General features: G+C 39.0%; 1 protein-coding gene across 1 annotated transcript in view; it reads left to right on the top strand.

Moving 5' to 3' along the window:
- The window catches only part of cpne7 (copine VII), a 33,037-nt gene continuing 21,094 nt past the window's right edge, over positions 1–11,943 (top strand). The window contains exons 1-4 of the mRNA XM_078284890.1: positions 1–174; positions 5,186–5,368; positions 5,926–6,000; positions 9,663–9,737. Of these exons, the coding sequence (XP_078141016.1) occupies positions 1–174; positions 5,186–5,368; positions 5,926–6,000; positions 9,663–9,737 (507 nt within the window). The remainder of the gene's footprint in view (positions 175–5,185; positions 5,369–5,925; positions 6,001–9,662; positions 9,738–11,943) is intronic.

Here is an 11,943-nt window from a genome sequence, read left to right on the forward strand (position 1 = left end):
ATGAATGACGTTCAGGAGGCCACTTCCCCGGCGACCGGCCTCAGCGGTCCGGCTACCTGCGTCTCCAAAGTAGAGCTGCGCGTTTCCTGCAAAGCCCTGCTGGACCGAGACACGCTGAACAAGTCCGACCCATGTGTCATCCTCATGGTGCAGACCCAAGGACAGTGGACAGAGGTGAGCCCCCTCCCTTTTCTTTCTGTTGAGTCCACACAGTCGGACCCTTTGGTTCATGTGTGCAGGAGTGTGGCATTGATATTTCCTTAATCACCTTTTTATAGGCAGCTTTTAAAATTTAATCTGCCGTTCTTTTTTATTTCCCAATATGAGTCATTATCTGCATTAGTTTTAACCAAAGAAACGTGTGCTGCATTCTCATTGACTCGCACATTAATAACACTTCAAACTACAATTGTATGAGATGAACCTAACATGTTTCTTTAATGGTTACACAGAAGGATGGGGATAGTAGAGCGGGTCAGTCCTCCCTCCCTCTCCCAATGTCACAACTGAATCAGATTTGAAGTAAAATTACCCATGTATTATCTGGAAAGGCTGGGATTTTAAGAAAAAGCACCGGCAGTGTGTGAAACATCACACTTGTGGATGAATTCCTAATCCCACTCCAATTATGCCAAAACCTAAGATCACAGAGAACAAAGTGGAACCAGATTTGGTTGCAGGTTTGGTGGACCTGCAGCTGTCTTCCTTCCTTTTGAAATGGATATTGGCTCACAGAACAGCTATCTGAATCATAATATAAAAAAGAAGTCATATCAAATGCATAATATAATTGTCCGCGGTGCTGAAGAAGAGTAAACATCTTCTATCTCTGTTAGACATCTAAACCAGTCTGCTCTGTATCGCTCAGATTGTACAACAGCATATTCCACTGGTCTACAAGGACAAAGCGTGGTATTATGTGACACAATGAAGTCCATTTTTGTTACTTAGTTGTGTTCCAGTCCAATTTTGAGTTGAACATGTTTACTTTCTTGCCGAAGTACCAAGCTGAGCTGGAGCGTCGGCAGCAGGTCTCCTATTTCCTTGTTAATTAAGTCACACAGCTCCATGAGGGAAACCAAAACACAAGCCTACAGCAGGGAACATGTTAAAAAGTGGCTAAGGATGTGTAATTATATGGAATTCTTGCTGCAACTATTCATCAAACAAATGCCTCTCTTTTTGGGGAAATGGGAGATAATAATTAACTGTAACACAACCAAATGCATGGGAACCATTTGATGATGACGCTCACTGTAATGTTTGGGCTATGTGAGTGTGAAACTTCGAGATACTATTTTGAGGCACTGATAACAAAGACGCTTGGCTGATAGTGTTGAGCATATAGATATGCATTTGTCGTAGTTGTAATTTGATAGGAGTGTTACTTGAGAAAATGAACCTGGGCCCAGTGTGGCATGAATACATGAGTAGTTATTTATAGCTCCACTAAATGGAGTTATGACGTGTTTGTATAATATGAAATAATTTAGATTACTTCATATTAGAATGGCACTTTCAGAAGAGCTGATAGAAGTAGAGTGCCACCATTACAGCACCTGTGTGATAATGCTGAAATATCAGTCGTTATTCATTTCTATTTAAAGTGGGAGATGAACTCCTGCTCCAAACATTCTGATATTATCTATGTCAATTTTCAATAGCTGGATTTGCCACACACACACACACACACACACACACACAAACACACACACACGAACACACACACACACACATATCAGGCACTTCTCATGGTGCTATGGTGGTACTTATTTAGTGCTACTGTGTACTGTCTATCTATCTATCTATCTATCTATCTATCTATCTATCTGTCTGTCTGTCTGTCTGTCTGTCTGTCTGTCTGTCTGTCTGTATATCTCATACATATATAGTACCACAGAACCATGACAGCCATGACAGTTTACACAAGTTGGCCACTCCTCTGTTGTCAAATCCCTCAGTACTGGGAGGCAACATTGCAAAGCAAATTGTTTACTTATGCCAGCCACTGAGTAAGTAGCTGAGCCCACTCAAATCTCCACCACCCCCTTTCCTTTTTTTATGAGCTCATAAGGCCCCACTGTGGTGTAAGCCTTATTTGTTGCATCGCATTTTTCCCTCCTACATCATTTCATTATTACCTTATTTCAGCGCCTGGGTACTTCCAAGGACAAACACTGAAGCAGGATAGAGATGGCTTAACATTTTATCCTGCAGCAGTTTTGTGCCCTCTTTTTGGAAACTGGACTAGTCTGACAGCGATACTGTACATGCTCCCACGATACTGAGCTAATTAGAGTGCTATTCTTTCTGTTGGTATTTACTATGGGGCTTGTTATGATCAAGCTAAGGAGACAATGCCCCACCTGAAAGAACTGAATGGAGACAGCAGTAATCCCCCATGTCAGGACTCTCTCCTAGTCCTGGCCCCACACCAACAACAAACAGGCGTCGCAGGCTTCGGCACAACTTATCCTCCGTAGCTCTGATTAGCTTTTATCAACAAACAGACTCATCAGACTCATCCCAAATCTGTCCATCCAGATGGCACAAAGAGAGGAAGAGAAGGCGAGAAAGACAATGGTATTTCTTTGCAGTCTTTGTGATGTTTGCCAGGGTAGAATGAAACACGAGAGAAACCCTCCCTCTAAATATTACTGCATAAGTTTATTAAATGACACTGTTGATTGCCTGTTATACTCCCGAACAAGCAAATAGTAAACATGTTGTCCCCCACCAGTGATGTAGTTCCACCCTTGGGTCAGTCAGTGATTGCTGAGTGTACTTGAAATATGAGTGAAATTGTATAAGCATTTTCGTATGGGACAATGAAAGGACAGATTGAACATATATTTCTGTTGCCTACTCTCCTCAGAATTAGGCTTACAAGTTATATCTTGAAATGTAGTAACTGTAATTGTCCTGTTTTTACTCAATACAGTACAAAATATAAGAACTACAATACGCAATAAATACAATCCGTACATTACACAATGTACACTACAATACAATTTATAATACAATATACAATATAACATACAACACCAGGAGCGTGAGTGTTATGAATAATATAAATGCTAAATGATAAGTGATATATGGTATTGCACAGTAGGTAAGTGGTAATATGATATAAGTAGTCAACACTGACGGCACAGTGGTAGTGCAGTGAGGAGTGCAATAACAGTACAACAGTCCAACAACTGTACAATAACTACAGTGTCTTTGCCCAAAAATTCTCCATTGACTCTCACTTCAACACATCAACCCAGTCTGATGTCTCCAAGTGTGTAGCATGTGTAGACTATTATGTTACCTATGATAACTTTAACTGTATTACTTTACCACCGAGTCCCCATTCATTGTCCCCCACATTGTATGATAACTTTAACTGTATGACCTGCTTTACCACTGAGTCCCCATTCATTGTCAATGCCGCCCCCTAGCGGCACAAAGTCAACGTTACAGTGTGACTAACAAACTAACAAACGAACTAACGGACGGAAACCGATCCATAGTCCCCCCTTTGGTGGGGGACAAAAAGTGAGAAAGATTAAACTGGAAGTTAGGTCCAAGTGAACTAGTCATTCCTCCTTAGCAGTGACAGGGGGTCTGATTATTTTCAACCCTATGCCCTTTAGGGGTAGAATGAGGCTGAGGAGCGCTGCCTTGCTTACCAGTTATCAGAGAAGGTACTCTTTGGAGTCAAGGTTTACAGATCAACAAGCAAAAGAGGGATTGAAGCTCATTGTTTGTAGTTAATCTCCCCAAAAGAACAGTCCAAGGCACACTTGAAAAGGTTAAAAAGCCTTTAATATATGGGCTATGCCTAAGTGTTTCAACTATACAGTCTTCATCAGTGCCATGCCCTTTAGGCTTCAGTAACAACTGAGAATGTGAAAAATAAAAACAGATTTTTGTCAATAACAAATCCATTTCTATCCTCTACTACCATACCAATTTATTTGTAAATTGAGAATAAAAAATAATAAACAACCAAGGTGGAATCATTTCTCATTTTAGGTTTTTGAATGTATTTAGATTCATATTTAGTTTGTGAGTGTGTTGCCAGCACCATAACTCTTATTTGGAATCCATCGTTATTCTTAAAATGGACAGTTCAGTCTTGTTTTCTGAACACGATTGTGTCTCTACCAAAGTGAGAAACAAGGGAGCGCAGTCTCATATATGTAAAGTCATCATGACACAAAGGTGATCATGTCATCATGACACACTATGGCAGACTCAGGTCATCCAAGTATATGGATACATTTAGCACAAACTACTAAACGCCTTCATTTAGATCTAACCCTAACCTCAAACAAAACAAACATTCTGAGTCCACAAAGTCAGTCTCTAATTTATTGGCAATAGAAGAGCTCCAGATTATGTCTCCTGATGGCATAACAGATTAAGGTCTCGCTTCTGTGGTTTTCTAGTTTTGGGAGTCGTTCATGTCCCAAAATATTCATTAAACTGTCCAAGAACGTCAAAATACGTTACATCATATGAAAATTCTTGACTTTTGCTTCAAGTATTTAACCCTTTTTTTATGTTGCTTAATTATATCATCTTCAAAGGACTTACAGGCTATATGCTCAGCGATGATCTTTCCTTGTGACAAATTGGACAGCACATAAATGTTCACGGAGCTGTGTGACAGCTAAATCCTGCATCACGAGCAGATGGGGCCCCAGAGAGCTCAGCTTTTACATGTCAGGCATTCAAAGACAAACATGGATGTTTTTTCTGTGTCCTGAGTTAAATGTCAGATCCCTCCAATCTTCTGTGATAGCATTCTCTTGACAGAACTGTGATGATATTTGCACCAGTTGCTGGTGCAAATATCCGCAAAATAATTATAAAAGGCAAATATTTTGATAGATCTATTGCAAAACCCTGCATTGTGTGCCCAAAATCATTACTTGTCTGTGTTTTGATATTTTTAAACAATATAGAGGATGCAGTTGTCACTTTGTTAACCAAGGACTTTAGTTGCCTACTGTCCTACAAGCATGGTGTAAAATACAAGCATTTGTTTAAATTTTGTTACCATTTTTATATTTTGATTCCCACGCCTGATATCTTTTAAATCACACACATGTATAGTATATTATTGTTTGAGAATCAATTTTATTCAGTGGTTTCAACGGTTTATTCAGTGGTTTCTCTCTTGGTTTCAACTCAGCTGGACAGGACAGAAGTGATCAAGAGCAACCTGCACCCGGTCTTTGCCAAGGTCTTCATGCTGGACTACTACTTTGAGGAGGTTCAGAAGCTGCGATTTGAAGTCTACGACATCCACGGCACACACAGCATCGGGACCCGCGATGATGACTTCCTGGGCGGGGTGGAGTGCACTCTGGGCCAGGTTTGACTCTCCTCATTGGCGATTTCTAAATAGCTGTGTTTTTCCAAACCCTGTAATGTAAGGCAGGCTGAATAAAATGCTGTTGGCTAGCCTTAAAATGGGTACTGCATTTACATTACATTACATTTACATACATACATTTTTATTAGATTTGTCTGCCAAAAGAGCCCTCAGAAAAGCCTGAGGTGAAAAATGTGATATCTCTGAGAAAACGTTAGAGAAAACAATTGCCATATAGCCTGTATCTGTGATGGTGATACAAAATATATACTAATTTAGCACTGACATCTATCTCTAATCTATCTCTATCCATCTCTAGCTATAGACTCATAGAAAGGTGACCCATCCACTGATTAATTCTCCATCTGGTGTTCTCCCATTGTTTGATATAGGTGCATGTGTCATATAAAATAGATGATGTTGTATGTATGCTACATATAGTACCAGAGTAGCTAATGGGTAGTTGTCTCTGGTGTTGATGACTCATATCCCTGTACGCTGCTCTTTAATGCTTGAGGGCTCAAGGACAAACCTCGTGTTTATTTTGCTCCCTGCAGATCGTGGCCCAAAAGAAGATGGTTAAGCCTTTGTTGTTGAAGTACGGGAAATACGCCGGCAAATCAACCATCACAGTAGGTTCTATACATCATGCTGTTGACCTTATTGCTCCCTGCAAGTAGAAGCAGAAATGAGCGTGAATGGAAAATTGCGGATTGTTAGAAGCCGCAGGCAATGGGCTGCTAATCGTAGGCAAATGCCGCTGAGGTCAGTTGGTAATAGCCAGTGAGAGTTGAGCAAAATAATGCATGACACATTGATGAATGGTAGCAATAAGATTTCTGTTGTCTAGTGTGCCACCCAAATCAGCCTGCCCAATTTCCCCTCTGAGATCAATAAAGTTCATCTTATCTTATCTTACATATCCTTTGTTGTAAATAAAGCTTTGTTGGTGTAGATGCACAAACATAGACACATACGTACATTTTATTTCTGTGTGCACGAACAAATTAGCAGTTTAGCAAATTGGCAGAAATGTATAGTGATTGGATGTAAAAATCTAGTATCATTATGGCCATGCTTGTGTTTTTACTGTCACGATGACAAAATTGTATTTCGAGGCTGTGTCTGTGACATATATGATATATCATATACGTATATATAATATATGCTACGTGATACCCCATCCTTGCCTCATCACCTAGTATGCACACCTTTCTGATGGGACTCCAAGAAAATTTGAAAAGATTTGTTCATTTAATGATTTAATGTGAGCTGATCTCTATTTCCACAGTAAGCCTGTCACACTGTGAATTAACAATTTAATATGCAAGCTCCACAATACACTGCCATTCAGTTTTGGATTACATAGACCTGGATATTTTCTTGTTGATCATATTGTTTCGGTTTTTCTTTGTTTTGTTGATTGATGTTGATTTATTAGCTTGATTTGATTTAAACTGAGAATCACATTACACTGCCTGTAGCTCCCATTTTACAAGATTGATTTGATTCTTTGTCATGCTAAAATTAAATATGTCATCTGTAGAATAGCTTGATGTTAACATCCAGTCACAATTTCTAGCCTGTTGACTCCAAGTCCGATATATTTGGTATCACTGAAACTATAAACTTCATATCTTCAATTTAAACTTAATTACATTTTTCTCACATGAACACAAATCTCACTGGAGCTCTGCCTTGCCGACTCTCACCTCATCCACGTGTTCTTCCAACTGGATACTTGCCTCAAAGCAGATAGAAGACGCCCTGTAGCCATATGATGGGAAGGCGTCTCAGAGCAATACACTCTATAGAGACAAACTCACCCGATTTCATTTTCACTCAATCCATATATTGCCAGACTTAGAATTTGCTGAACATGAGCCAAGGCCTTTTGAAGGTCTTGAGGGTAATTGTGACAACTCACACATAAGTGCTTTTTTTTCCCATTTACACCTACCTAATATGCAGAGTTCAGTGCACAATTATAGGGCTAAACTGTTATCCGAAATTTAGCAGCTGCTACCCACACACGAAGGGTACTGAAACAAGTCCCCTAGCATTTTATTACAAATGTAAGTGTTATACCTTTTGCTATTCTATTCTGCTTGCTATAATCCTATAATAGGAAAGTGGTGCATACAGTATATCCATATATATATATATATATATATATATATATATATATATATATATATATATATATATATATATATATGTATAGATATATATATATATATTCTGTCATGAATGTAGTGTGTGTGTGTGTGTGTGTGTGTGATAGAGATGGAATAAGACGAATACAGAAGTTGTTGTGAAACTCCCAGATCTTAGGAATATAACACACACAAGCACACACACACACACACACACACACACACACACACACACACCTTCTGCCCTCTTTGTAGTGACTACACAGATTTTTGGCCCTGACTTCCTTTTGCACCTGTCAAAGACAGGCTCTCTGATCCAGAGATCCAAAGTTCTGCACTTTGCCAATCATCCCTGTCAAGCCTTGTCAAGCAGTACTCACTCATAAAACACAAGGGCATGCCTGCACTACGGCTAGAATACTGGTAGCACAATCTAAAGTTTCTGTCAGTTTCCATACAAAGTCTGAAGTAGAGGAGTGGCGAGGCAGCAAACTGTTCAGTGGGAGGGTTAGATAGCCTAGAGGGAGCAGCAGAGGGTGCTCTGCGATACTGAAAAAAGGCAATCCTGAACCAATTGTTTTTTTAACTAACACTTAAATGCAAACAAACAAACAAACAAACAGCCCAACCTCGCAGAATGCCACCTCTTACCATGGTATCATGATGTATTCGGTAACATTTACACTCCTAGACAAGGTAGATTTATGTGTAGAAACAACAAGGCATGGAAATGGGGCAAAGTTGAGCCTGCAGTGAACCTCCTCACCTTCTAGATTTAAAGTCTGTATAATCCTCAGTGTAAAGTAAAAGCCACTTCATTGTTGCATAAAAACTATGTTAACAACTGCCACAGTGCAACTGCTACATGAGTATAAGTTGCTTTTGCAGTGGAGAGGTAAAATGGTATAGAAGTATTGATAAAAGTGTGGCATTTAAAAACAGATAACAATGAATGCTGTGTGGACATTTTAAGTGTGATTACCAGTGTGTTAGGTTTCTGCTGAATTCTATATACAGTACAATATTCAATATACAGTATTCAATATACAGTATAATGTGTATGCCAATCTGTAAGATAGATTCAGGAAGGCTTGTGTTGTTTGTGACCCCCCTTGTAATTGTAAGGTGTTTGTAAAGATGTCTGTTAATGAGAGAATGGGGACAAGAGAGAAGTCTTTCAGAATAATGGATGTAGTTTGTACAGTTAGTGTGAACCATTATAATGACTGACACATAATGATTTCTGAACTTCCAAAACATGTGGTCATCTATCTGGGGAAAATCTTGCTAAATATGGTGTAACTAAAGCATAAACAATTTGTTTTGAATGTTGGGTTATAATGAAGAGATTTACATATGATGTACAAGTGTGAACCTCCACCGTCATTCTCTGGAGACTTCATGTGCAATCTCATGTGATAACATCTGTCAAAAAGATTGTATTTATACTGCCAGGTCTCAATTGCAATCTCAACATGGGCTTTTTTAAGCTTTAGGGTTTGTTTGTTTTCCTGAAATATCGATGTAATTGTCCTCTCAAACATGACATAATTCTCGGCCCAAATAAGGGATTCCAGATCCAGCCCCCTTTCAGTCTAATGTGAAAATGAATAGTAAAATGATTGCCTTTAAGTCCAATGCTAATATTGACTATTTTTTGCTTTCAGAGGTTCCTCTTATGCATTTCTTTATTTGTTGAGGTGGATTCTGATGGTTTTGAAGCTGCAATGAGAAAAAATTAATCGCATAGCCATACTTAGCTTAGCATTTCAGCATTTTGTGGCTTTCTGAAGCAAGTATAGCGCAACATCTGCACCATATGTTAACAAAATAGTTAAAAATTCATTAACACATTAAGATATGTAATTAATTCATCAAATGTCTTTTCTACCTTACATTATTCACCCTTTTTAGGAACAGAACGATTACCAAACAGGATCCAAAAATCCCATTCATTTTAATTTCCTGACATGCTTTTCTACTTCCTGTAAATATGCCAGCTCGCCTGCATGGGGAAATGAACAAAATGTTACTGATAAACCATGAGAACAAAATGTTACTGATAAACCATGAGAACAAAATGTTACTGATAAACCATGAGAACAAAATGTTACTGATAAATCCTATTTTATTTTCAGGTGCACGCTGAGGAAATTTCTGGCAACAATGGATATGTGGAGCTCTCCTTCCGTGCCAAGAAGCTGGATGATAAGGTAAGAATATTAGACACTTGCGATAGAGAAACCAACACGGTTCATCCATTTTTTTGTACTAAATATAATTTAGCATTGCACAGACTGCACTCTCTTCCTTCTGCAATGCTAGACAGTGATGTGATGATGTGATACTCTGTTCGTACCCTCACAAAGCGCCCACAATGCACCACTGACCCTGAAGTTCTGCAGGTGTCATTTTTTTCAATTTCAACAATACACCATACTCAAACACGTCTATGTTCTTCCTCCCACTCCTTCTTCTCTCTCACATACTGAATTTCTAATAAAATTAATTATATTTCTCATTACTGCCCCCCTCCCTCTCCCCCCATGTCCTTCAGTCCCTCAATCTCTCTCTCCTCTCACGCTCTCTGCCTTCGGCCAAACTGTGATAATCTGCAGTGAAATGGAGATTTTTGTTGTTCATACGTTCCCCAGTCCTTATCTGTCTACCATTTGTGAATTTATGTATTTCAAGCAGTTTGTTTTTGAAAGATAACTTAATCAATTCATCTTTTTGACTGGATTCCAGAATCATCGCACAAAATCACTCATCGAGCAAAGATAGCAAAGACAGACAGTTCAGAATTATGTAACTTCACCATGACAGACAAGGCAAAAAAAGGACAACATGATCCACAAAAAAAAAACAACAACAAAAAAAAACCATAAAGAGCCCAAAACTGATTTTGGGTAAAAATCAACGTAATCACATGTGAACTGACCACATGGCTGTGTGTGAATTTACACCAGACGAGCGCTAGCCATGGGAAAAAATATGGTTAGCACATGTCACATAGGACTTGTAACCTGCATGTGACAATATGTCTTTCTGGAGCAAATCAAATGTGTTCACATGTGCAACCCATGTGCAGCACATGCGAATCCCATGTAAAACCCATGTGCATTCTCTTGACACAAACAACCCTGAAAATAGAATAAATCTTAAAAATTATAGCTTATTTGATAGCCCACAGTTGAGAGAGAGACTGGAAGGACAGGAGAGAAAGGAGGATGCATGCGGTGAGGGTTCCAGACCGGACTTGAACTTGGATATTGCCATTACATGATATGAGCCGTAGCCAATGGAGACACCATCCTAATGGAGTTGATCATTGTCTCTCTTTAAAATATAAGTTCTACAGGTTATTACAAACATGAAGATACAGAGTTTTTTTTATCTTAATAATTTTTGAAACTGTTAAGTATGATGTGTAAATATTTTCATTCTTTCACATGTGCTTATAGGATTCCACATGTGCTAAAATATCACATGATTACAGTACCTTCACATTATATGTTCCCCTGGTGACAACATGTCATCACATGTGCTTACATGATTCCACATGTGTAATGTTCATGGTGTCACACACCAAAACATGTGCATATCACATATGATCATAACACCCTCCCGCGATAACATGATATCACATAATATCACATGTGAAACACATTATCACATGTGGAATTCATGTGTCTTTAAGGCAGGGGCCTGGACATCAGTGACCTTAGCTGCTGCTGCTCTCACACTGTCACGCTTTGCTCAAGGCAAATTTCAATCAACAAGACAGCAGGAGCTCTGTAACATCCATAACTACAGCTGTGATGATCTGAAGCCTGTCCATGTTCTCAGGAGCGTGACATCAAACTTAGTATGCAAGGCTCCTAGGTTGCTCATGATTCATAGCAATATGGGAAAAAACGTAATAAAGAACAAACTTAAAATTTTCTACAGGATGCAAATTTTAAGACAAACCCACAAGTATTGCTCGCAGCAGATAGGGGGATCCCATGTAATCCGTTTATTACAGATTGCAATTTAGAGCTACAATGACATTGAACCCAGCTATTATGCAGGGGTAATAATGAAAGAACGATGTATTCCCCTGCATGTGATATTTGATTCTAACTGCCATATATCCAATCTACTACTGGCAGTATTAAATTGCTGTCATAATGCTGAAGAACCCAACCACTTCCTTTGTTTCATTGACATGATTGCCACTGAGCTTGCTGCACATACAAATAAATCACTGTAACTCTGTGAATGGTAATTAAATTAAAGCAATAGACGCAACTTACATTACTGTAGAACAGCGGTGTTTAATCATGTTCCCTCGAGGGTCGAAAGTATGCAGGTTTTCATTCTAACCAAACACTAGGCCAGTCCTTTGCAGTAATTAGTTTCTCCTCTCTGGTTGAG

Source organism: Centroberyx gerrardi, chromosome 1 (genome assembly GCF_048128805.1).
Source record: "Centroberyx gerrardi isolate f3 chromosome 1, fCenGer3.hap1.cur.20231027, whole genome shotgun sequence".
NCBI lineage: Eukaryota > Metazoa > Chordata > Actinopteri > Beryciformes > Berycidae > Centroberyx > Centroberyx gerrardi.